At 41.5% G+C, this 24,598-nt stretch overlaps 2 protein-coding genes across 9 annotated transcripts in view; one reads left to right on the top strand and one right to left on the bottom strand.

Moving 5' to 3' along the window:
• Window positions 1–5,155: 5,155 nt before the first annotated feature.
• calcoco1a (calcium binding and coiled-coil domain 1a) lies at window positions 5,156–17,373 on the top strand. The gene is made up of 15 exons (XM_079360138.1): window positions 5,156–5,431; window positions 6,487–6,651; window positions 6,743–6,845; window positions 9,153–9,355; window positions 9,529–9,741; window positions 10,384–10,532; window positions 10,631–10,700; window positions 10,815–10,970; window positions 11,381–11,635; window positions 11,870–11,995; window positions 12,635–12,730; window positions 13,581–13,668; window positions 13,838–14,085; window positions 14,331–14,422; window positions 15,353–17,373. The coding sequence occupies exons 2-15, from the start codon at window positions 6,520–6,522 to the stop codon at window positions 15,378–15,380; spliced, it is 1,959 nt and encodes a 652-aa protein (XP_079216264.1). The 5' UTR covers window positions 5,156–5,431; window positions 6,487–6,519; the 3' UTR covers window positions 15,381–17,373.
• Window positions 17,374–20,465: 3,092 nt separating this feature from the next.
• rarga (retinoic acid receptor gamma a) overlaps window positions 20,466–24,598 on the bottom strand; it is a 54,906-nt gene continuing 50,773 nt past the window's right edge. For all 8 annotated transcript variants that reach the window (XM_079360601.1, XM_079360600.1, XM_079360607.1 and 5 more), the window contains 4 exons: window positions 24,365–24,541; window positions 23,537–23,741; window positions 23,257–23,415; window positions 20,466–23,032 (listed from right to left, as the gene is read on the bottom strand). In XM_079360601.1, coding sequence (XP_079216727.1) covers window positions 22,668–23,032; window positions 23,257–23,415; window positions 23,537–23,741; window positions 24,365–24,541 — 906 coding nt within the window. In that variant the 3' untranslated portion in view covers window positions 20,466–22,667. The remainder of the gene's footprint in view (window positions 23,033–23,256; window positions 23,416–23,536; window positions 23,742–24,364; window positions 24,542–24,598) is intronic.

The following is a 24,598-nucleotide window of genomic DNA, read 5'->3' as shown; positions in this document are numbered from 1 at the left end:
GCAACAGTGTGTGCACAGTGTGCGTGTGAGGAGGCATGTGTTGTGCATCTCATCTCACATTTTCCATGGTCTGTAGGATGTTCCTCATTAGTGTTAATATTAATGTGACCAGAAAGAGATGAAGAGAAGAAAAATGTAAAAAAAAAAAAAAAAAAAAAAAAAGTATTTGGAAGAGGTTTTTAAAGGGGACATTTCATCAGAATCGTTATTTTTTTGCGGTTCTCTGAAGGCTCGTAACTGGCGGTCTATGAAGAGAGACATGCCGCAGTGGGGCTTAATTTAAAACCAGAAAGGTCACTGCGCTAAGAAAGGTCCTCAGCTCAGCCAAAAATATAAAATGAGGAGGAGTAAGAGAAAGCAGTGGGGGAGGAGGAGAGGTCCAAGAAAGAGCAGAATGAACGGAGATCAGAGGATGCCGATTGAGAGAGGAAGACCCAAGCAGGAGGAAACACATTCAAGTAATTTGGAAAGACGGTGTTATGAAGGGAGAACAACAATGGAAAAACACTGAGAAAGAGGAAAACAGAGAGGATAATGAATTGAGCTGCAATTGAACTGGAACAGGCCTGGCATCAAAACAGATGCAAGAGGGTTTTTTTGTTTACTTTAATGGGGTTTTTGCAAGTAATTTGTTATAATGGCTGACAATTTCAGGGAAAAAACACTGCATACGTACACAGTGAAGGATTGCCAATCTGCCCAACAATCTGTGTTGGCAGAATCACAACCCTCCCGAAGCCTGAAGCCTAAATTATGCTCCGTGTGCTTGGTACCGGACCAGCGCTAATGGTCAGATGGGAAATAAGCTTTGCCATATGCAACGCAGCACTGAAAAAAGGTACAACTCTGAAAACAATTCTCCCCAGATCCATGTGTCCGTAAGCGATGATGACACTTGATTTGGCTGCAATATGCATGTGCTGTGTTGGACTTGGCCTTGTTAACAATAGTAAACCATTCAGCAATAAAGCCCTCCCCCAATCTCTACCTTACTATACCAAACTAACGTCCTAGTTTTCAATCACTTGTTTATCTATCAGCTTACTTTAATTGTCCGCTGGGTGTTTGACTGCAACACATTACATAAAGCACACAGGAGCTTCATGGTGATAGCAGCATGACAGCCTCTGATGTAAAGCGTCACGCTTTGCACAGATAAGACGGGTTCAATTTTAATGTTGCTAGCACACTGAAACGCACCAGGCTCACTTGTAAAACAGAATGCCCCCTTCGCTTGTAAACGCAGCAGCCCAAGAGGAGGGAAGAGAAGGGGGTTGGGTCGAATGAGGTGGGGTCTGAATTAAAAAGGAAGGGAGGAATTCCACTTGTCCAATTCCAGCGATCCATCCAGCGGATCAATTTCTCCTCTCAAATTCCCAATCCATTCCCAATCTCTTTTAAAAACGAATACCCAATTCCAATCACAACTGTAGTAAAGCACATCTTGTAAAAGGTCATAGTGTGACCTCGGAGTTCTCTAAATTGGATGCTGGTTGGCCCACTTTCATTTGAAATACTGTGCAGGCTGAAATAAAAACTGCCCAGTGCACACAGCCACAATCACACCACCAGTGGGACCTGCATGCAGCACATGAGTAGGTGTTCATTTTGATGTGAAATACCACAGCACAGATAGTTAACAAGATGTTGGTCTTCTGTGAAGGGAGAAACAGGTACCAGAACTCAAACCTAAACTACAGCATGGGGGGCCCTGGAATGATTTTGGTAAGGTGTGCGTGTGTGTGTGTATGTGCTTGCCATAGGCAGCATGCTGGTATATAGAGGAATATCTCTCCTGCAGCCAGCCAAGGGAACTGATCAGATGGACGATCAAACACTAATCATTCCCTCACGGCCCATACCAAGTAAAGCTGTCATTAATTTTGCGGAATTACATCAAATCTGAGACATTCTTTATGTGGCCCACGGCCTGCAGACAGTTATACGACAGGGACTGCTGCGCTAAGCAGATGGGGCAGCTTGGCCGTGCATACTAAATACCACCGTCCCCCATTTCTCCACCCTCCCAACACTCTGCCCTCCTTCCAGGCAATCTGCTTCTGCTTTCTTTGTTTTGTTTTTTTTTCTTCACTTCTAATGCTATTTCTTGACTATACGGTCACGCTCTGCGCACTGATTACATCACTCACCCCACTGCGATAGATGTTGTTAAACCCAAAAGAAATGCTCATGCTGCTTTTACTCACACAACATCCTCGACTCAATAAGTTGCAGACTTGTTTTGAATGGCTCGAGTCACACACGCAAGACACGCCGTAAATTAATTTAGTCTGTGTTGTACCAACATAAAATGTTTTATGTTTGAATCTTGGATGTTGACAAACTCAACAGTTTTCCTGCCTCTACACAACAGAAGGTCATAATCCCATTTAAGGTTTCCTTAGTAACTGATGACTGCTGAAGGCAAGTTACAATTTATGACTAGTGACACATACCTGCCATTCCCTTTGAATGAGACATGTGGTAAGCTATATTCTGACAGACCACCTCAGGTAATAAAACTGCAGTAGCACTCAGGGGCTATACCATTTTCTTATATTGAGAGGAATTCCAAGACCAGGCTGCTAGAAATCAGCAGACGACGGGGATTAAATTTGTGCGGAACATTTCTACAACCGATAAATAAACAAGATGCCGAGGATTTTGTGCCAGAGAAGTTTATAGCATTTATTTGAGTCTCGCTAGCAAATGTATAAAAATGTTGATAATTCACTTTTTCCAAAAGTATAGAGTAATATGGTGTATGTGTACATGCCTGTTCGTGCATGTCTGCAGGGTGGGGGTGGGGCTATGACAGACAGAGCAGAGCCATAACAGCTGGCAGCCAGGTCAAGATCAAGCAGTTTCATGGACAATCCACTTTCAGTCTAGTCTCTATTAGGGTGAAGGCTCACATTCCTGCTGCACGGCCATCTTTTAACTTCACACAACAGTGACGCTTCAAAGTCAAGGCTATCTGAGGTCTGCCCTAATGCTTTCTGAAATGACAGCACTGTAAAACTGATTGTCTGATTTGTAAGACAAATTTAATGCAACATTTATGCTTCTCAGAGATGTATAAATGAATAAAAAATAAAGCAAGAAAAAGATCATCCTTAGGAATTTCCAAAAAGCTGCAACCAGAACAAAAGAAGAAAACATTCTTTGCCATCCTAGCTTTAAACGTGTGTAAACAATGACTTGATCAGCCATGCACAATTTAATTAAGCAGCTGCATAGAAAGCGACTACTTCCAGCACCACTTTCCCCACACAGTCGCAGCACACAAGTAATCCACTTAAACACAATTTATAGGGTCTCAACATCAACTGTCCATTGGCATAAAATTACATGGAGCGTCCTCATAGAGTCTTCAACAGATGAAATTAGCCAAACTAGACCTACTAATTGAGGAGGAGTAAAGCACTGTGTGATTGGACTGACTTGACAATGAGCTGAGATAAATAAGCAGGAGACAGAGAGAGCATCTCTAACCATCATAATGGAGAATGAGGATTACTTAAACTGTGGTTGCTGAGGCATTAGGACTTTAAAGGTTAAATAATTTAATTTAAACTTCTGGGTTTTTGCTTTAACAGAACTTCAAATTACATTTGACTTTCTAAACCTGTCTTTTCAATTCTATTCAAATTGTTTAAGACTAGAGTCAATAACTAAAAGGCTGAAACAGTTCAAAGTTTGGTAAAATCAGTATTTGGGGATTCCTTGTTCTATTATGCATATGATGCTGCAGTTTTATCAAACAGCATTTTTCCTTTTATTCAAAGGCTTTCCAAAACTATGAAAAAAGTGCGACAGGCTCATGAGTCATGAGGCTGCATGCATGCACTGTGTATTTGAGAGGGTTTAGGGATTTGGTCTGCCTAAGGCAACATGAATGCAGAGCGTTGGGTTTTCAAGATGGTCTACTGCCATCTGCTGTCCAATGCTGTAACATCACTTATCTGATCTTTTGCACCCACTCAAGTTATAAAGCACAAGGTGAGATGTGCCAGGCGCCCCTAAAACCACTGTCAAACAGGGCTGTGTTCCACAAAGTACAACAACCTTTTTAGATCTGAACCTGTCTAATCATCACAAGATGTTTTTCAGAAGACTTTCTTAGCTTAATTTTTTTTTCTTTTTTTTATTTGGATCCCCATTAGCTTCAGCCTATAGCGAGATGCGATTCTTCCTTTGGTCCGCAGTTTACATAGTGACAATACATTTTAGACGTACTATATTATTTTAACACTTCACAAACATTATAGCATAACTACAATAACTAAAAAAAATCATAAAGACAATTTACATCAATGAACAAAAAGTCACCAGTAAAATGATGGGAGAATTTCAGTTTACAAAAGTACTGTTTTAAGTTCAAATAGAAGGCACTTTCTTTCTCATCTCTGCATTTTAAAGTCTATAACACAGGCTGTTACTACTCCGTTGTATTTACATTTATTTTAATAGCTTTAGTAACTCCTTACTTTTCAGAAGTTGTATTACAAAATATGATCATGTAACATATGACCATGTATTATTATATACTTAACAATGCTGCAATAAATACATATGGCTTTTGTTAAGGTCCCACAGTGTTTGTAACTTCATTTAAATTCATCACTGATTTAAACAGTGATATACATTGTTCAGGAATATTACCATTTGAAGCTTTTTCTTAATTTGGTAATTTTTCTGCACTTTGGTTTAAATCGGTATGCTTATTAAAAGGACCCAGTAGTCTATCTCAACCAAACACCGGTGTGCATATCGGAACAAAGAACTATGAAATCAATGGATTAACGCAAGTTGCAAAAAATCTAAGCCTGGGTATGTTACAGTTATTTTAATTCAGTTTCGAGTAAACACAATGAACCTTCTTTTTAATGCCACTGACACTGACAACGCAGTCACAAGGTAAACATCTGCAAGTGAAAAAAACAGCGAGTGAATCTGGCCTCTCTGCGCACTAACGCAAATCGTTGTTTTTCTCATCGTATTTAAGAGAAACTATCCGCCATTGGTCGGTCTCTAATCTTAGACGACCAATCGCCTTCTATGATCTGAAATCCGATGACAAAAGTCACGGTGGCCGATGAGTAGCGTCATATTACGTCCAGGCCATCCGACGTTATCCTAGCTCGAGCATGGGTATTGTAGTTTCTATTGCAACATTACAGCTGTGCTCTAACGAAATGGTGAACAGCAGCTCCCATAATTCCTAGCTTGAAGTGAAGCTGTCATGCTTGTGTTTTGCTTTGGTTTTTTGTTATTGTTTCGGGTTACTGGAGCAGCTGCGCCTGAGAAGGAAAGCACGACTTTATCGCTCGTGTTTTCTTTTTTGTTTATCTTTTAAAGGAAACAAACACCTGTGTATTGTAGAGAGACGGCTCGTTTCTTCTCTTTAGAGAAGTTAGGGCGATAAAAGGTAAGCGAGACACAAAAGACGATGGAGAGAGATAATGTGCGCAGATGTCTTTTGTAATTATCAAAGCCTGCTATTGTCCTTTCTGACGTGCACGCGCAGTACATGAAGTTTTTGCATAGAAATAGTTAACGCAGATGGGTTCCTATTTTCCTGTTAGGGCTGTTAAACATTGTATCCCGAGATTGCTTTTGACGTGCATGGCACACTGTTTCTCGACATGTGCTGCTGAAGGGCCTTTAGCCTCGTGCTGTGTAACATGAACCCTGCAAGGCTGCTGTAGATTTTCGCCATTGATGTGTTCTTGTCGACGGTATGTACAAAATGTATTGCAGTATTTACTGCAGAATAGTTTATGGAGGAGGCTGCTTTGCTGAAAATAAAAAAATAAACTCCACATGTAATAATATGAATGTATGGACTGGAGGTAAATGTAAAATTTGTAAAAAGAAAAAAAAAAGAAAATCAATTAATCCACAAGTGCATCACGTCAACTTTTATATTTTTCCCGTGGACTTTATGCCCTTGCACATGTTGCCAAAATAATCCGTACAAACAAATGGCCTAGAGCAGAGTCTATATCCAACATGATGGTAAAAGGGAAAAACGTGCTCCCTGTAAACCACACGTGTCTGCATTTGGTGACGTTAACCACAGGCAGGAATTCCTAAAAATGCATTGAGGGTGTTTGCCTGTAGAATTTGAGATGCGCACATGCTAGAGGCCCCTTGACACCGTGTACTTCATGCTCACACGTGACCATGTACAATAGCAAATAATGTTGACAATGACTAAAATAGACCAAGTAGTATGTCGTGTTGTTTAAAGGACATGAACCCACTGAGGTTTAGTTTGAGAGTGTCTACTCCTTCAGGGTATCATCTTACTGCTGGAAAAAATAATCACGCACCTCTGTCTTGTTTGTTCTCCGTCTTTCACCTCTCTGCTACTTCACAATCTCATACAATCATGCACGTCAAATTCTACTTTGCACTTGTAGTAGTAAATAGCCAACAAAAACAAGAACTCAAGTTTGACATTTGTGTTCTTTCCTGTAGGTGCAACATAGCCGGCCTTTGTCTTGTGTAGTCATGGAGAAGGCTTGGCAGGTTGAGTTCAGAAACGTGGGCTGCAGTTACTTCCCCCAGAGCCGAGTGGATTGCCACTACACAATAAGCTCACAGCACAACTGGGCCAGCAGTGACTGGATAGGGCTCTTTAAGGTATAATTAAAATGACCCCTGTCACAAAACTCAAGAGAATTATATATGTATGCAACTGCAGAATAACTACATGTGCAACTTTTCTTCTCAGGTGGGATGGTCATCAGTGAGAGAGTACCACACCTTTGTTTGGGCGCTGGCCCCGGCTGACTATCAAGAGGGCACAGATGTCAACTGCTGCGTGCACTTCCAGGGTACTCATACCATTGTTTTCTATTTGTATTTTATTTCCCATAGTTAGCCAGAATCTATACTAGAACAGTGCTTACATCTGCACATAAAACCTTCAGCTGGAGGTTGATGTTTCTGTAAATGCAATTGCTCAGTTGTGTGTAAAGACTAGCAACTGATCTGTTGACTGAACACAATGCTATTTCTACTTTAATAGTATGATGTAAAGAGAAGATATCCGGTGAAGAAAACAAATATCTCTCCTACATTGTTCTCTAACAAAGACCCAGTCTCTTTCTTTCGAAGGCAAGGGGTTGAGTAATGCAGATGACAATGATGATGGCTCAAAGCCGGCCTTTACTGCCGCTGCTCACTGGAGAATACACTGTTCACTCTGTCCTGTCTGTTTGTGGCAGCTGATAAGCCTGATTCAGTGCAAGGGACACGTGTTCAGCAGGTGTGGAATTGACCTCTTCAAGAGTGATTTATCACTTACTACAACATAGGGTCAATGTCACTCTTCATTGGAAGAAGAGCAGAAAAGTTTTTTTTGAAACTGCTGATGGCACGGTATCTGTGATGCTAGTGATTTAAAAACAAGGTTGCTTGAGCAGTGACCTGAGCTTGTGCTATGTTACATACAGCTCATAAACTTTGCTGTATGTCACTGTCTGTTGTCCTTTAAAATACATGCGCAGTGAAACAGAAATACTAAGTAAATCATTGAAAACAAAACTACAGCCCAGAGGAGATAAGAATAATATTAGGTTAGCTTACTTTATAGGCTGGATGAAGTTGCAGGTCAGACTCGGAGGCAGAAGGCACCACATCAGTTAATCTTCGGCAGGCTGAATAAAAATGACAAAAAAAACAGCAAAGTCAGAAATATCAACATTTGGACAAAAACAGATTAACAACACATTCATTGGAATTAATTTGCTTGTCAGTGGAGGAATTTCTAATAGGTTTTGACTGAACAGTAGACTTGTTCTGTTAGCTTATGTCTGTATCCTAGTTTAACACAAACACTGAAAGCAAATTAAGTACTGGACTAAGAACACAAGGGACTTCAAGACTAAATAGCATAACATGAACTACCAATGTGTAGCAAAAAAAAAGAGTTTGTAAAAGGCCAAATAGTTCAATTTAAAGCTAAATAAAGGAAACTGTGAAATATGTGTTTGCTACTTTTCTTTTAAAACAACAGACAAAGGCTTATAGCCCCATGGAAGAGTCTAACACTCTAAAAAAGGAGCTATTGTAATGCAAACTAATCGATATTTTCATCTGTACTACTTTGGAAATTTGGTGCTTTTGATGTAACAAATATATTTTAAAGAATCCACTAATATATTACCTACAAACAATCTCATGAAATAATTATGATACAACTGTTTGACAAAAGCATGAAACAAAAAACAGAAATGTAAACCTCTGTTGTTTTATGACCAGTCTACTCACTTAAGTGTTATTAATCTTTAAGCTAACTTGTTGTAGGAGTTTAAAACACAAAGACCCTTCAATGATACGGCTTTTATATTGCTAGCTAACAACCAAGAACGCAGTTATGCTAGAGAGGTACTTAGAAAGTCAGACATGGCATTCGATTTATCATTTTAACACAAGCAACTCACCAGATACGCAAATTAGCTTATCTGACCGAATGTAAGAATTAGTAAGAGATCAAAAGTTAAAAGTAGGAACTTACAAGAGACAAGTTGGGCTTCCCGACGATACACCATGATAGTTAAAGTCCACTTCGGTAAAGTTTGAAAGTAATGAAATAGTTGCCAATTGCAAGGTCCATCCACACGTTTGTCTATGGTTTACACGCAAACGTCTGCGACCAGATTTAAATCAAAATTGGCGCGGACGCCATTTTTTTTCTTCGTTCACCTCTACCTGCGCACTGCGCAATAAAGTTTGGAAGAAAAAAAAAAACAACCTCTCACGTGCGTTTCAACTTGAAAAAAATGAAAGCGCTGTCACCGGTGGGCGGAAGTTGTTTTGCAGTTAATTGCTCAGAAAACTATGTGGTTTACGCAAGGCTACAACCATTTGATTGTCAATATTCTTAAAAATACATTCATTACAAACCGCCATTAAGTGTATTTAAAAACAACAATTTGTAGTCTATTTAAAAACAATTAAGGCTGTCACGTACTAACACCAAAAAGCTTTCATGCGCAGTCATTTACTTTGAAAGTAATCTTTAAAAGGCAAAACACTAAACACAAATTCCACCAATCACCCAATGACTGTGAAACAAAATGAATTTTCACTACTATTAATTTTAACACGATTAATTTTTTTTCTCAACCACTTTATAGCCTCCTACCTACCCAAGCCAAGTTCTCAAGAGTATGAGTTTGTGTACATCGACACTAAGGGGGAAGTATGCTCTCAGAGCTCAAAGTTCAGTTTCTGCACTCCAAAACCTCTTGAGGATCTGGTGACCCTGGAACAGGAGACCCACGGAGAAGAAGAAGGCACTGACATGTTGCTGGTAGTGCCAAGGGCTGAATTGCTGCAGGTGAGCATAGTTAACCAATACAAAAAAACCCTATTATAAGGTAGTAAAGGAGCGTATGGTTATTGTTTTGCAAAGTGCTGATAAAACATATGCCAGAAAGTCACTGATGTTGCTTGATGCCGACACACTTGTGATTCTCCATCCAATGAATGCTTCTTTCCATGTCTTGTCAGAGCCGACTGCAGGACTGTTTGCGAGAGCGTGCAGAGCTGCTCCAGGTGCAGGAGGCTGCAAACAGACAGAAGGAGAAAGAGAAGGTGGAGCACAAGCGGGTGAGGGAGGCCTTGGACAGACGAACCAAAGAGCTGGAAAATGATATCGCCAGGCTGCAGGAAGAGCTGTGGCGGAGTCAAGAGAAGATCGGGGAGATGGAGAGGAAGCAGAAGGTGGTGTAACGAGCGATGCAAATAACCAGAATATGACCATTTGATTAGCCCTGATTTGCCTGTTAATATTTCCATACTCTTCTCTTTGGGGGCGGCAGTAGCTCAGTCTGTAGGGACTTGGGTTGGGAACCGGAGGGTCGCCGGTTCAAGTCCCGGCACGGACCAAGTCCGGAAACTGGTCTGGTAGCTGGAGAGGTGCCAGTCCATTTCCTGAGCACTGCCGAGGTGCCCCTGAGCAAGGCACCGAACCCCAAAACTGCTCTGGAGCGCTCGCTGTGGGCAGCCCCCTCACTCTGAGACCTCTCCATTAATGCATGTCACTAGAACCCTGTTTGTGCATGAGTGTGTATCTCGGCCTATGTGTGTGTGTTAGACAGAGTGTAAAAACCGAATTTCCCCTCGTGGGATTAATAAAGTGTAAATTATTATTATTATTATTATTATTATTATCTCTGCCTTTACTGTTTAATCTCTGCTTAACAACACAATATTCTTTTCATGATTAACTATCCAAATAGTGATTAAATAAAGTGTATTAGTGATAGTATTAAATGGTCGTTTATATAGTTCGAGGTTAAATGAAAAATATTTTCACCTGTGCTGCCTACAATTAAAATTCGTAAAATGTTTTCTGCCTGTTAGGAGGAGCGGGCTTTTGGAGAATCACTGGCCCAGGAGAAAAGCACTTTATTGGATGCGAGGGAGGAGAGCATAGTGCGAATCAAAGAGCTGGAGGAGGATATCAAAACCCTCACACAGAGAACCGTGGAGAGAGAGACAGAGCTGGAAAGGTACAACAAACAATGCTTCCTCCTTTTAACTTTTTTAAGAGTTGCGAGAGTCTCTTGGATGCTTTTGATTGTCAGTGACTAAATATATATTTGTGCAGGATGAAGGAGAGAGCTAGGAGGGCCGCAGCTCAGAGAAAAGAAGAGGAGAGTGAGAGAAAGAGCATGCAGGTAATTGTAATTCAGCACGAGCCATATGTCACGATCAAATCTTTGTCTCTGTTGTGATTTTCTTGTTATGATTATTTTCCTCCTCTTTCTGTGTCATTTGTTTATCTCTTTTAGACCAAATTGGAACAGACGGAGAGTGAACTAAGAAGTCTGTCCAAGGAGTTTCAGGGCCTGAGGACTTCACTGGCCCAGAGAGACACAAGTGTTCTGCAGCTCCAAAGCACCATCACCACCCTCACCCAGAAACTCACCACCGCACATAGGAAAGAGGTCAGATCAAAGGGGGGCAGGATTAAAAGGAGGTTGTGATATACTTTGACTTTTACATGTAAATGTGTAATGAAATATATTCCCTGCCACACTCTTATTTACCTAGGAACACTTTTCTAAAGTCTTAGAAACCTTTGTGAAGTGTGCACATTTCATTCATTTTTACACAAACAAATTGTCCTCTTCCATATAATATAGGCTACTACATTGATATATTATGTTTCTTATTAAATACATTTTCAATGCCACCATGTCTTTAATGTTTGCAAGAATTAATTTGAAGCATGACCTTACTGTTTACAATTCAGCAGTGATTTCTAGTTCCAGTGCTATCGTTTTTTTTTTTTTTTTTTGCAAAACATCTTGCAGCTCCGTAGTTAACGCACGCTCTCCCAAACTTTTACAACCAGGCTGAGAGCGAGGCCACTCTGAAGGACATGCGTAGCCTGCGGGAGCGCCTGAATGCCAGCGAGCGTGCTGCAGAGGGCTTGAAGAGCGATCTGTGTGCCATGGTAGCCCAGAGGGATCATGGGCAGGCCGAACTGCATCAGGCTCGTCTGCAGGCCGCCCAGCTCACCTTGCAGCTGGCAGATTCCAGTCTGGCCCTGAGAGAAGGAAGAGCCCGCTGGAACCAGGAGAGGCAGAGTCTGCAGCGCACTGCTGAGGTACTGCAAGGCAAAAACAAACAAAATATATGTGCAGTAGATATGAAGTTTGAAATGACACTTTGTCTGATATTTGTAGGTTATACTGTTCTATGTAATGATGATTCACAACAGCACCTCATGACTTTAAGTTGAACTGTTTACATAGCTTTTTGAAGTTGGATGCATTGGTCACTGCCTGAGATGAATATCATTAGTATTGTTTACTGAGGAATGTGGGTCTCATCCTGGCAGAAGGACCATGAGCGTCTTGAGATACTGAACACAGAGATGCAGAGGATGGAGGAGAGGCTGCAGGAGGAGACGATGGAGAGGGTGAAGCTGGAGGTGGAGCTTGGAAGAGAACAGGATTGCAACAGGGTAACAAAGACAACTTAGTTATTACATTTGGTTGTCCTCTGTATTTAACCTTTTTTTTTTTTTTTTAAGTTAACTAAAGAGTGATCGGAGTAAGTCATACTTCTTTGACAGTTGTATATATAATTCTGTTAAAAGAATGGTTCAGGGCACTGGCTTAGCTCAGGTGGTTGAGCAGGAGCCCCCGTTCAGAGACAACCGTTCTGGTCTCAGATTCATCTTTGGCTTTTGATATAGTTTGGTGCATGTCACGTAGAGAACAGTTTAGTCAGTGTACATCTTGCTAGGAGTTTAACCTGACAAGATCCATACTTTTCTCATGTTGTTAAATAGTTAAATAGGATTGCATAAAGGCTGGGTGTATGGAGAAACTGAAAAGAAATCCACTTACGAGAATCCCTCAGCTCAATCATTTTCATCGAAATCTGAGATCTCAATCTATTTTTTGGCGACACTGTGTTTTTAATCTATCAATAATCTCCTCTAATTTTCTTTTGAAGCAAATACATATCTATATCCATCCTGCTCCTTTAGCTATACTTTAATTCACATCCTACACTAGACACAGCTGGTATTCTAAAATGACAGCATCTTTATGGATTTTCTAACATGCCCTGTTGTCTGCTTATATGTTGCCTGAAGGTTCAACTGAGTGAAACTCGCAGGGAGCTCCAGGAGCTGAAGGCCAGCCTGAGGGTCGCACAAAAAGAGAAAGAGCAGCTACATGCAGAGAAACAGGTCAGGAAACTCAACTCTGTGTCCAAAGCAGGGAAACACTGTAATATTTGGAGATGTATTTGAAACAATGTGCCTTTACTGACTTTATGGCCTGTTTTTAGCAGTTGATAGGCTGGTTAAGGGCCACCATGGATTAAAAAGTAAATCCTGACTTTTTTATTCTAATCAGCTCATAACTGCAGCACTTAACTCATTATCAGCTATAAATTCTGTTGAGTTTAGGAAGAATTTCTACCACTTAACTCAAGCCCTCTACTTGAGAATTATAATTATTTCTTAAAAGCTCTGTATAATATAATATACTATAATAATAATAATATCCCAAGGCTTACTGGTGTATTATATACACAAGTACACCGGGATCGTGAATGTCCAGGTGTTTGGAATCTTCTGTCTGTTGTTGTCTTCCTGGTTGTTATTGTGCAGTATAAATTGTTTATGGTGCAGTATAAATCAGTGGATTTCAGGGCAGTCAGTGCTGCTGCTGTTAAAGTGCCTGCAGAGTTTTTGTTGGCTTTCCCCAATCACATTTGCTGACTACTGGCAGAGTACATGGTCAATGTTTTTAAAATCAGTGTCCAGCTTAATTTTAACGTCAGCCATATGGGATCATAGCAAGGGATCTGTGGCACATTATAAATCAAACAACTGTTTCACTCTTCACTGAACAGCCATGACAATATTTATATAATAGCAGGCATTGTGTTTGTATGTTTCCCATGTAACCATTTTATGTTGCTTTGGCTTAAAGAAGTGGGACATCATGAGGGTTATGAGGGTGACGGCTGTTGAAGTGGTGATGAAAGTCCTGCCCGAGTGTGTGATATGCTGGCTGTATTTTTCACCGCAGGAGTTGATGGAGTACATCTGTCAGCTGGAGCAGAAGATGGGAATAGCGGCCGGTGCCAAGTGGAGCGCTGCCCCGTCTGCCTCTACAGGTGAATGGACCCACACATTAATCTACTGTATGCCCTGCAGATGTGAACAATAAAAGTGTTCACTATCATTCAACAGCAACACTAAATATTGTTCAGAGCGGCCTGCCTTGTAGGAAGCAGCACAAGTATTCTGCGGAAAAGTGATTGCTTTGTTGTTTGTATCTGGCAGGACGGCCTGGCAGCGCATTATCTGACTCAGAGGATGAGAACCCTGAGGCCCTGCAGCCTCTCCGTCCACCCAGACCTCTGGGACACTACAGCCTGTGTGAGCAGGGGGAGCCGGACTCCCTGCTCCTCGCCACCCCTCCTCCCTCCCCCAGAGAGACTGAGAGAAGCACAGTGGTCATCAACCAGCCAGCCCCGCTCTCCTCGCCACGCCAGGCCAGCACAGACACTCTGGCTCACAGCTCCGACTCGGTGAGAAGCGCTATCTGAGATTTTCAGAGTCGCCGTTGTGTAATTATATGTGATACTGAAAATGAGCTATGTCTTCCTCCTGTTGATAGCCGCACACTCCAGTTAAACCCAAGCAGTGGATCGTTTGATTCAGACATTATCTCCTCAAGCAATTAGGCCTCTCGTCTGCAAGTTATTAGACTGTAATTGCTGCTGGACAGATATGTTTTAACTGTGTGCGTGCGGGTGTGTTTGTGTTGCACTAGGAGGAGGAATCTGATCCGCGACAGTGTGGAAGACACAGCTCCGCAGAGGAAACAGCGCTTTTGCTGCCTGACCACGCAGACACTGTTCTCAGGTACGACATGTGACCCAAAACACACTTTCAATTGTACACAGAATTGACACACATACACACAGGAAGATGACAAAAACATTGGGGGACCCTACTTCTTTTTTTATTCATGAAAGTGTCGAATTCAGGTTAGTTTTTATTTCCACCAACAAGTGTAAGGCATCCAATTGAGCACAGTGGAAGATTTAATGTTCAAAAATGGAGATTTGCATATCTGACTGCATATTAAAAAAAATTCTTTGAGGCCAAACAAGCTAACAAATTTCTTCCTGTCATGCTGGCTGGTTTTAAAGTCCAGCAATGCATCATATTTTATGAGCCCAGGACTTGATTTGTGTGAGCAACCTTACTCTGCAAAGTAATTTGTAAACCATGCTGCAGGATAAATGCTGTGGAGTAAAAAGGAGCATATTTCTTCATTAGATGCAGAAAAAAACACTATTCCAGATTACTACTTTTACTTTTACCAAATTACCTGAGTAAGTCTTCTTAGTAACTTTACACCATTTGCTCCCGCACAGAAATGGTTACACACTTTGAATTCAAAGCTCTCTAATGCACACAGACACATCATGTGACCAATTATTTATGGTGACAGGGAGAGTAAGGCTGGAAGATGGAAGTTTTGAATATGCGCTCGTAAAAGAAGTTGAGGCAGGGGGAGGCGGGGGAGACGGCATGAGACAGAGGAGGGGGCGAAATGGGAGGACAAGGGGACAGATAAGTTGACAGCAAGCTGTAGCAATGATTTACCTGATGGGTGTACCGCAGTCACGGGCCAATTTTCAGCATCATTAAAGCCCTCCTTCTCGCTCTCTCTCCAACTCAGACGCTCTTTCAGTCTAACCTACTCTTTCGACCAAAAATGTGTTTCTATCCCTTTTTCAATACACACACACACACACACACACTCTGCTTTGTGTCTACTCTCAGTGATCTGGCTGACACCTCGCTATGGTAACCGATGGACATCCAACGACAGCCCCAGTGAGAGATCAAAGAGGGGAGAAAGAGGAGGAGAAGTTGGACTTTTCTTGGAGTTAATGTGCTTCCACATTATTTTCATTAAAAAAAAAAAGCACATACATTCATACAGACAATATTCAAATATGCAGTTAATCTTTATATGCTTTCTGCTGTGGACTCTGGCTTTCCCTCCAACACTGTTGTGTTGTTATTTCCCTGGCTGAATGACATTATGATCGTGGCGGCAGGTCAACACCACGTTAATGGCTGACATCAGACATTTGCACAGGTTTAGGCTCGGGTTCTGTTGTTTGCAGGCTGTAGCCGAAGGATTCCCGTTGAAACATTGCGACATCAAGAGCTTTACGACGGATGTTATGTCGCTTTTATGACATTTGTGATTAGGAGTCATGACAGGCATTGCAATTATGATGTTTTGTTCATGGCCCCGGCACCAATAGATTTCATAGCAAAAAAAACTCACCTCAAGCTTTCTATTCTCCACAGCAGCTTTGAACACCGCTCATGACAGCATAACATAAATGAAACAGCGCTATGGCTAGAGTTATATTGCAGCAATATAGGTCTATGACATCCTATTTCTCCACCATTTACTCATGAGTAAGATTTGATATGCACTTTCTTGTACACATTAGCAGTTGATTGTTGTCGTGTAGATGCCATTTAGGGGATGCGCTTTAAGACGGAGGCATTGGAACTCGAAAGCTTATTGAACAGATTGTGTTTAAAGTCTATTAAGACGATGCCGGATGCAACTTTCTACTTCACTATCTTCACATCATCTTGATTATAAAAATAAATGCTTGTCAGCTTTTCACTATAGTTCAGCTGCACTTTTTACTCGCTTATGATCCGGGATTAAATAGATATCAAAATGAAATGGTAATTTACAGGCTCGTCATTTTTGACATTCAGTGTTGTTACAGTTTATATTGTACAGAAACATTACCTGACCTCTACACAGTTCTAAATGTGTGCCTAAAATGATAAAAGACAAAAGTAACAGAATCATCTTAACTATCCTAACATCCTGATATGTGTTGGTGTTTTGCCCTCAGCCCTTCGGTAATATACTGCCTAATAAAAACTGCTGCATACCTTTGAATCAATACTGTATGCATTTTTCATGCTATTCTATTTATAATTAACTTGAGTTATGCTGCAAATGAGACTATATTCAGGTTTGTCATTTGTAATAGGTGTTGGGTTGTTCACACAAATGTGCAATGTGTGACAAAACTTTCCCTGCTTGGCTCAGAAGATTTGCTAAATACTTTGACGCTTGATTTTATCTGCTGTATTTGCACCCTATTTTTTACTATAGAAGAGTTTTTAGATGAAAAGTTGCTATATGGATACTTTATAGTCTGTAAGTCGTGGGTCCTTTCATCCTCATCCTAATCATTACCATTGTGTGTTGTGTTTACCCATATTACATGTAAACTTATCGTTTGTTTGAATACTCAGTTTATTGTGATTGAGGTTTTTATTCGCCAGATATCAGTTTGTATGAGAAGGGAATGGCAGCAGCGTGTTGAAGAGGATGTCTGTCAAAGAAATAAAGCTGAAACACCTTCAAGAAAGAGAATGATTGAAGTACTACAAAAGAAGTAAATGTGTTAACTGTAACTTCTCATTGACCTTGTGTCACTGGGTAAGTGGTGTTGTAGTGCGCCTGGTAATTCTTTCCTAGAGTATAGAGCTTTACATGTATTATCCATAGTCTTTGTTTGCGGTTATAATCTGACTTTGTCTTGAGGAAGATTTTTTTTTTTTTGGTGTCCCACTGAGAGCTCCAGGATACTGTCTCCCATTGCAATAAAACTCCAGTGGTTATGGTTTGTTTTGAAGTTTTGTGTGTGAAGGTTACCCCACATGTACGCCACCCTCCCGTGTATTTTCTTATCAGTCGTGTAACAGGGGTTTGGGCGGGGTTCTGTATAATAAAATGGTTTATGTATCCATCATTGGGTCTAATGTGTCTTTTTCTGGCCAAAGATCATAGCAATATTTTGATCCTCACATGACATTTCACTGGTAATTAACTATGCCATTTCTTTTCACACTGCTGTATAACCCATATTCCCTTTTGGCTCATTGCCTGTCTCGCATACATTTCTCATTCTGTATTTCCCCCAATCTCACCTTTTGCCTCTCTCTCCCCCAAGGGCCCGACCTCCTCATCATCATCCTCCTTCTGCCTCCCTTACTCCTCCGGCGATCTCCTTCTTCCGCTTTTTAAGCTCTCCACACCGCACTCCCCCCATCTTAAGTCTGGGGTGACGATAGCTAATTATAAAATCAATGATGCCGGGCTGCCTAGTTTACAGCCCCCTCTAAAACCTTAACTGGGAAATCACTGTGGGATTGATGACTCCCTCACTCTTTATCTCTTTTAATTAGAAATGTAAAAGATATGAAGACCCAGAGGCCAGAACACATCTCCTAGTTTTTATGACCCCGACGCCTCGATCCCCTTCCCCAAATCACCCCTTCTTCCTTCCTCTCTCGCTCTACCTGGCCTTGTTTATTTCCTCTGCCGGCATACCCTCCATTCTCTTTCTTGTCACAGATATCTTTACCCGTTTCTCCATCTCTTTCTCCATTACCCTTTCTTTAAGATGGCACGCCTGCCCGTCTGCTCGCACGGAGGGAAGGTGTTAAATTTATGGTCTTTGCACTAGAAACGTTCCTCACCTTCCCTTCACCTCTCCTTTCCTTCCCTTGACTGATTCCTCAACCCTCCATGGACTCTCTGCATGTGTAACAAATAACCAAAAGGTCCGTTTTTTTGTCTGTTCTGACCCAAACAGGAGACACACTGTTATGGATGTGCTGATTCACACTATGACCCTGCACCAATCTCTATACTCTCAGCATATGACAAACATATAACATATACTTCCCACATCAAACCCCGTTGCACCCCCTTTTTGTATCCCACTTTAAGCCTGGGCCCTTCTTACCTAACTTCCCAAGAGCACCTTGGTTCACTGAGCTTCATCCTCCTCATCACTCCCAGAGGAGCTCTATTATCGCTCCTGTGTGTTGACAAAGGTAACGTTGCAGTTTGCTCTTGTTCAAAGAAAACTCGGTGGATGTGCAGCAGAATCTCTCTCTCTCTCTCTCTCTCTCTCACTCTCTCTCTCTCTCTGGGTTTAAAAATTCAAATGAGTTTCTTTGGTATGCCGCACTCATGACCTACTTTTATGGATTCTTTACTATTTTTTATGAATAATTGATGCCCTGAGGCTGCACGAATATTACAAGGGAGATTTTTTACCCTTTATTAATTCATTGCACCTTTTCTCCAGGAGCCTTTCTTTACACATTTCCATTTTTTCTCCATTTGTAGGGAATAAGCCCTCATACCAAAGGTAATTAGTTAATCAAGTATCATTGATGTGGAAGGATGAGTATATAGAAATTTTACCCAGATCCTTGAAATTCCCCCAAGCCCACCAAAAACCCTCCCCATGGGTTCCCATGGCAACATCTTCAAGGAGGGCTGAGTATATGGGCCCGTTAGATTGTTCCTTGTAAAGTAGTGTGTAATGTATGGGCCTTATTTTAATTCCAGTCTGGTGTTATTGATCTGTCTTTAATGATAGTTAATTAAAGCAATCGTATAATTGATAGAATCTCATCTCTGTTTATCACCCTCCTTTGATTCTCTCTCTCTCCCCCCCCTTCTACCGCTCTCTGTCTTTCTATTAATAAAATCAAGGTGAGGCATTAGTATCCCACTCTAGGGCACTGAAGAAGGAGAGATGTTTACTACCAGTAGCCGTTTACAAAGAGGGCTCCCGTTCTCTATCATGGTGTCAAGAGAGGGCAGTCTTATCAGTCACATTGATTTACTCAAGGGAGGCCTTATAAACAATATAATTTAAAAAAAGTCTCGTTCTTTTGTTTGTAAGGCCAAGCTGGGAAAAAAGATGAAAAAAAAGTTAAATGTGCTTGATTTGCTGTGTGTACAAGATTCTGTTTTCCAAAAGATAATATATCACAGACGTCAGCATGAAAACTTGTTGGACCATGTGCTAAGTTTTAGTTTGAAGCATTAGTTTCATTTTCTGTCTGTCCTCACCCCTCATATCGTTGTCACTTTATGTCTACAGGCTGCAACGCCTTCTTTTTCTCAATAACAACTATTGAGTCGTTCTTGGTTGATAATTTAGTCAGTGAACAACAAAGAATGGTTTGTGACTATGTTACAGTTTGACTTGACTAACTGATGTGTTCAAATGTTGTATCCAATGTGACTATATGTTGAGACATATTACTTAGCATTCATTGGAATTCATTTTCCACCCGTATCAGAGACTGCACAGACTGCTATTTCTAAAACAAAACTAAACATGTCTTAGTGCGAAATAATCATGCGGTCACTGATCTAAACCTTTGTATGGAACATTCTTCCAATAAGTGGAGGCCTTTTTTCCCACAGACTTGATATGGTTCACTGTTCATTAAATGTGCAGATTTTTATCTTCAGCTGCTTGAATATAATGTATATTATATGTTGTTGTCCAGAGACCACAGATTTAAATTTGCCATCAAGTTAACTCTGACCCCAAAGTTGAGTTGTGCATGGCGCCAATCAACCTGAACTACACTAAACACAAAAATATTTAATCTACCTTTCCGAAATTCACATGGAAACGCATTTTGAACAACCACATTACTCCATCAAACTTGAGCAAAGAGAATGTCTGTTGTTGTCTGATGGTATTTTAAGGCCATCACCTGCACTCTTGTATCTGCACAGTGAACAAATCTCTCGAGCAGACCTTTATGTCCTTGTTCAGTAGGAGGCAGTGTAATTTATTCGCCTCTGCACCTACAGCTCACCATGACCCAACAGCCTCTGCTCCTATCCTGCATCCTGCAGGGGAGAGCACTGCTACAAGCTCCACAGTGCAGCCTGCAGTCATGGTTCAAGAGCTCCCTCTACTGACACATCTTGACATTGCAATTGTTAAAGTTGTGTAAAGATGCGAATACTTGACAATGAGATATCTGCATAAGGAGGGAAAATGAAATAAAAAAAGTCCAGTTATCTCACAAAAGTAGTTTATTGTGCCTCTTACTGTTTATATGGCTTTTCTTTGTATGACAAGAGTTGACATAAACAGAGGGTAGACAACACCTTGGCCATGTTGAACAAAACGAAAAACATAAAACAACATAATCTCAATGTTCTGTCGGCTATACCATCATTAACGTCATGACAGGCCAGCAGAAAGAGAGAAAGGGATGAGGTCATCACACAAACATTTCGTGTGACAGCACCATGCCAAGGACATTCACTCAATGACTGAACAGGTAAAGGCATTCACACACAAATGCCCACTCACGCACACACTCACATGACTCCAAACGAGGAGAACGGCTTGTACTGAGAACACAGACCTCTTGCCGCTACAGAAAGAATGTTCATATTGCTTTAAAGAGAGACAGGAAAGAAAAATCTCTGTGCTGTATATCAGCCGCGCTCTCCCAGCCAACAGAGACATTTTGGCAATAAAGAAATGATACATAGAACACGAAATCCTACACAGCTCGTCTAAAGAGAGAGGTGAGGATATACACACGAAGACAAGATGATACAATGGCTTTTGGGATGTGAAGGCAGTTTGCTGCATGGATGCCAGCGAGAGCAGAGGTGGGGCAGTGATGATGATTTCCCCTCTTTTGGAAGAGTCAGACTAGCATCCATGCTTGATTTTCAGACTTGTCTCCTTTTATGTACAATCAGAGAGGGGGGTTGGGCTAATCAAAAAATAATGGAGTTAAGAATACACACATAAATATTGCCTGTTCCTAGCGTGCCTGAGAGCAGCGTTAGGGTTTGGTCCTTACAGAAAAGCCCTGAGTCTGATTCCTAAACGTCTTCCATAAGTATTCCTGCTTTGACTTTGCATATGTCTTCAATGGTTGTGTTGCTGCATAATGTTTGCTACCGTGTTTGGATATTCTTTGTCTTTGCTGAAAGTGTGCATGTGTGTGTTTGTATATTGACATCATCAGGGAGTGCTTGGAAGGTTGATTGTATTCTGTTGTTGTTTTGTCACCATTTGGACATGGTGAAAGATTTGAGCGGACGCCATGTGCCTGATGAGAACAGAGGGTCACAAAAGTGCTACATATACAGTGTAAATTGTAAATCTCTGTCCAGGCACTACCTCCGTGCTGTTTGTATATTGGGATTAAGTTTGTGTTAATGAATGTGTGTGTGTGTGTGTGGTTGGGTGGGTGTGTGTGCATGAGGATTGCTGGATCGTGGCTGGAGTCCCCCGCCAGTAGTCAAATTCCCAAAATTGACGTCCCCTAACTTTGGCACAAAGATACTTACTTTCCACACAGACAGCTTTAGTCGGCTGCGATGAGAGCAAACTAGAATAATGCCAATTCCCTGATAACAGAAACTGATCAAGTTGCTGCAACATAACACTAATCCTCTGGGTTGATTATCATTGACATCCACAGTGAGCCAAAGGGCCCTAAAAAAAAGCCCCCAGCTAAGCATATATAGCTGCTAAGGAAGACCCGGCCAGTTCTGATTACCCTTCTTTCCCTCTAAATATCTTTTCAGGAAAGCTTTTCAGAAAAACAAAACAAAAAACTTGTCTACAGGATTTATATATAAAACCAGAATAACAAATAAAGACAAAATTATAATGGTATATAGATATGGACTTATACATAAATTGAAAAAAAAAGGAAAAACTACAAGTTCAAAAAGCAATAACCACAAAGAAAAAAGATAAGCATACTCAATTTGGTTTTGCCCTGTAATCTTGTTTTCTTTTGAGAAATGTGCTTTGTTGTAAAATCCATTACAAACTGCTCAGTTCTGGTGTCTGGTTTGGCCGTCCCCCTGTGAAGATATTAACAACAAAAGTGGGAGAAAAAAAGATGGGAGACTTTTAACTATCTCAAAGAGGATATGTTCTTTTTGTCACGTTAACTTCTCTCTTGGCTACGCCAGGAGTTCATATTGTTTGCTGTCATCATCTCTCCTCTACTTTTCTTGTCTGTAGTTCACTTGTCATGGACCATGTGGCCTGAGTTAGAAAGTGTCTGTACACGTAAGGCTCTGCTGTGCTCCGCTGTGGAGGACATGATGATGTGCAGTAAGAAGAAAGAGAGAGGTGGGAGAGTGAGGTTTGTAAGTTTCTTTGCTCTGTATGTGTGTAGAAGTGTATGAGTGTGTGTGTTTGAAACTATGTATGTGTGTGTGCATGAAATGCTGAGTTCACTGTGCCCTCCCAACGAGGCCTTTCCTTGACCCATCTATGGCGTCAAGAACCCCCCAGGGCTCCCCATCACTGTCCGAGCCCCTGTCTCGCTCTTCGTCCCCCCCATCGTCATCATCGTCTTCGTCCTCCTCCGGTGACGGCTCACTGCCGTTCTCTGTGGCCCAGCTGTCCTCCTCGTCCTCAGCCTCCTGCTTCAGGACCAGGGCTGGTGGTGGAGGTGGAGGTGGCGGCGGCGGTGGAGGCGGGCTATCCTTGCTCTCTGTTTGGTCCTCAAAGGCTTCTGGGTTCTCGAGCATCTCTCTGATCAAAGGAGGCATGGGGCCCGGGATCTCCATCTTCAAAGTGATGGCTCTCTCTGCACCTGGAAGCAGAAACCAAGGTGATAGTAGATAGTTAGTAATCACGTTTCGAAACCACTGCTTTCGAGCTACATTAGTAACACAACTGAAAGAGTAAAACTATTGTAGGTTCAGGGTCTTCACTTCTCGATGTTTCCAACTTTTTGTGTTTGAAATTCATTAATAATAGTTGTCATGTCTTTCTGAAACACAGATTTGTTTAATGAACTACTTTTGTTATACTAACCTTTAGTGCTGATGCCCCTGAGGTCTGTAATCTTCATCAGCATGCGGGGGAACATGTGAGGTTTGTTGGGGCGACGGCGGCGGGCGTAGATCTTCAGCGCCTCGAGAAGAGGCTCTTGCAGCTTATCGACTTTCTGAGGCTCCTCTAAATCCATGCGGTCTGAAGAAGAGTGAGGAAAATTCATGTTTTGTTTTATTCAGCTGATCAAAACAGAAACAAACCATAAAAACATTTGTTTTTTTTCCAAACTGAAATTTTCAGTCAGTGTACACTGCAGTACCTCCACAAATTAGACAGATGGCACTGAGGAGGCCCGTTTCTGTGTCATCCATCTCCAGGGGTAGAAGCTGGCCAGCAAAGGCAAACACTAGGTCTGTGAGAGGTCCAAAGCCGGCGTTGTGCATTTGAGTCCGGTTTAGGGTCAGGCCATCTGAGAAGGTCATAGTGTCCTGTTCTGGAGTGTAGCGTGTGCAGATTCTCAGCATCTGAGAAAAACAAACAAAAAAACAATGAAACTTTGTGAGCATTGGGCCAAATGTGATGTAAAAGTTTCCAAAGATCTCCAAATAGATAAAAATAAGCTCAAAGTGGGTTTAAATTTAACACAGAAAAAAAAAAACACGACACAAACTAAACGAACGATGGAAGACATCCAGCAATTCATCTACTTTGTCACTGGCATGTGACTCTTTATTACAAAACGCAATCCAGCTTTGTTTCAGAGAAGGCTGTGTGCTGTCAGGAGAAATACAGCCGGACAAAAAAAATCGACTGAGTATTTAAACACGATGGGGTTGTGATTGTCTTTTAATGCTGCTGTCACACGGGACCAATCAACGGACTGCAGTGTTTAGCTCCACCTTTTAGAGTCGGATTGATATACTTGCCATCCCAACAGAAGGGTACCAAAAAGTAGGACGGTATGGGTCGGTAATTTGGGAATCTTTCCGAACTGAACCGCTTGGTGGAAACGGGGCTTTATTGATGAGGCAAAGTTTCATGCAAATCCACTTTCCACCACCAGATGTCGGTATTCCCTCATCTGTCGAGTTATTCACTTTTAAGAAAAGTCTCAGCTGTGGGAGTAAGAGAGAACCTGGCTCCTCACCAGTATGTCCAGGCAGGCCGACTTCAACAAAGTGATCTGGTCAGCGATGGTGAGGGTCGTGAAACCTGGCAGCCGCTTGGCAAATTCCACAATCTTGATAATGCATTTGGTTGAGAGCTCGCTGAACTTGTCCCATAAACCTAGATCCAGCTGGACACGGGTGTCTGAGCTGGAGTTCTGAACACACACACACACACACACACAAAAACACATATACACATGGATGAGTAAGTT

This window comes from Symphodus melops, assembly GCF_947650265.1.
Source record: "Symphodus melops genome assembly, chromosome: 13".
NCBI lineage: Eukaryota > Metazoa > Chordata > Actinopteri > Labriformes > Labridae > Symphodus > Symphodus melops.
The sequence above is the reverse complement of the archived record's forward strand: the minus strand, read 5'-3'. Positions and strand labels throughout refer to the sequence as shown.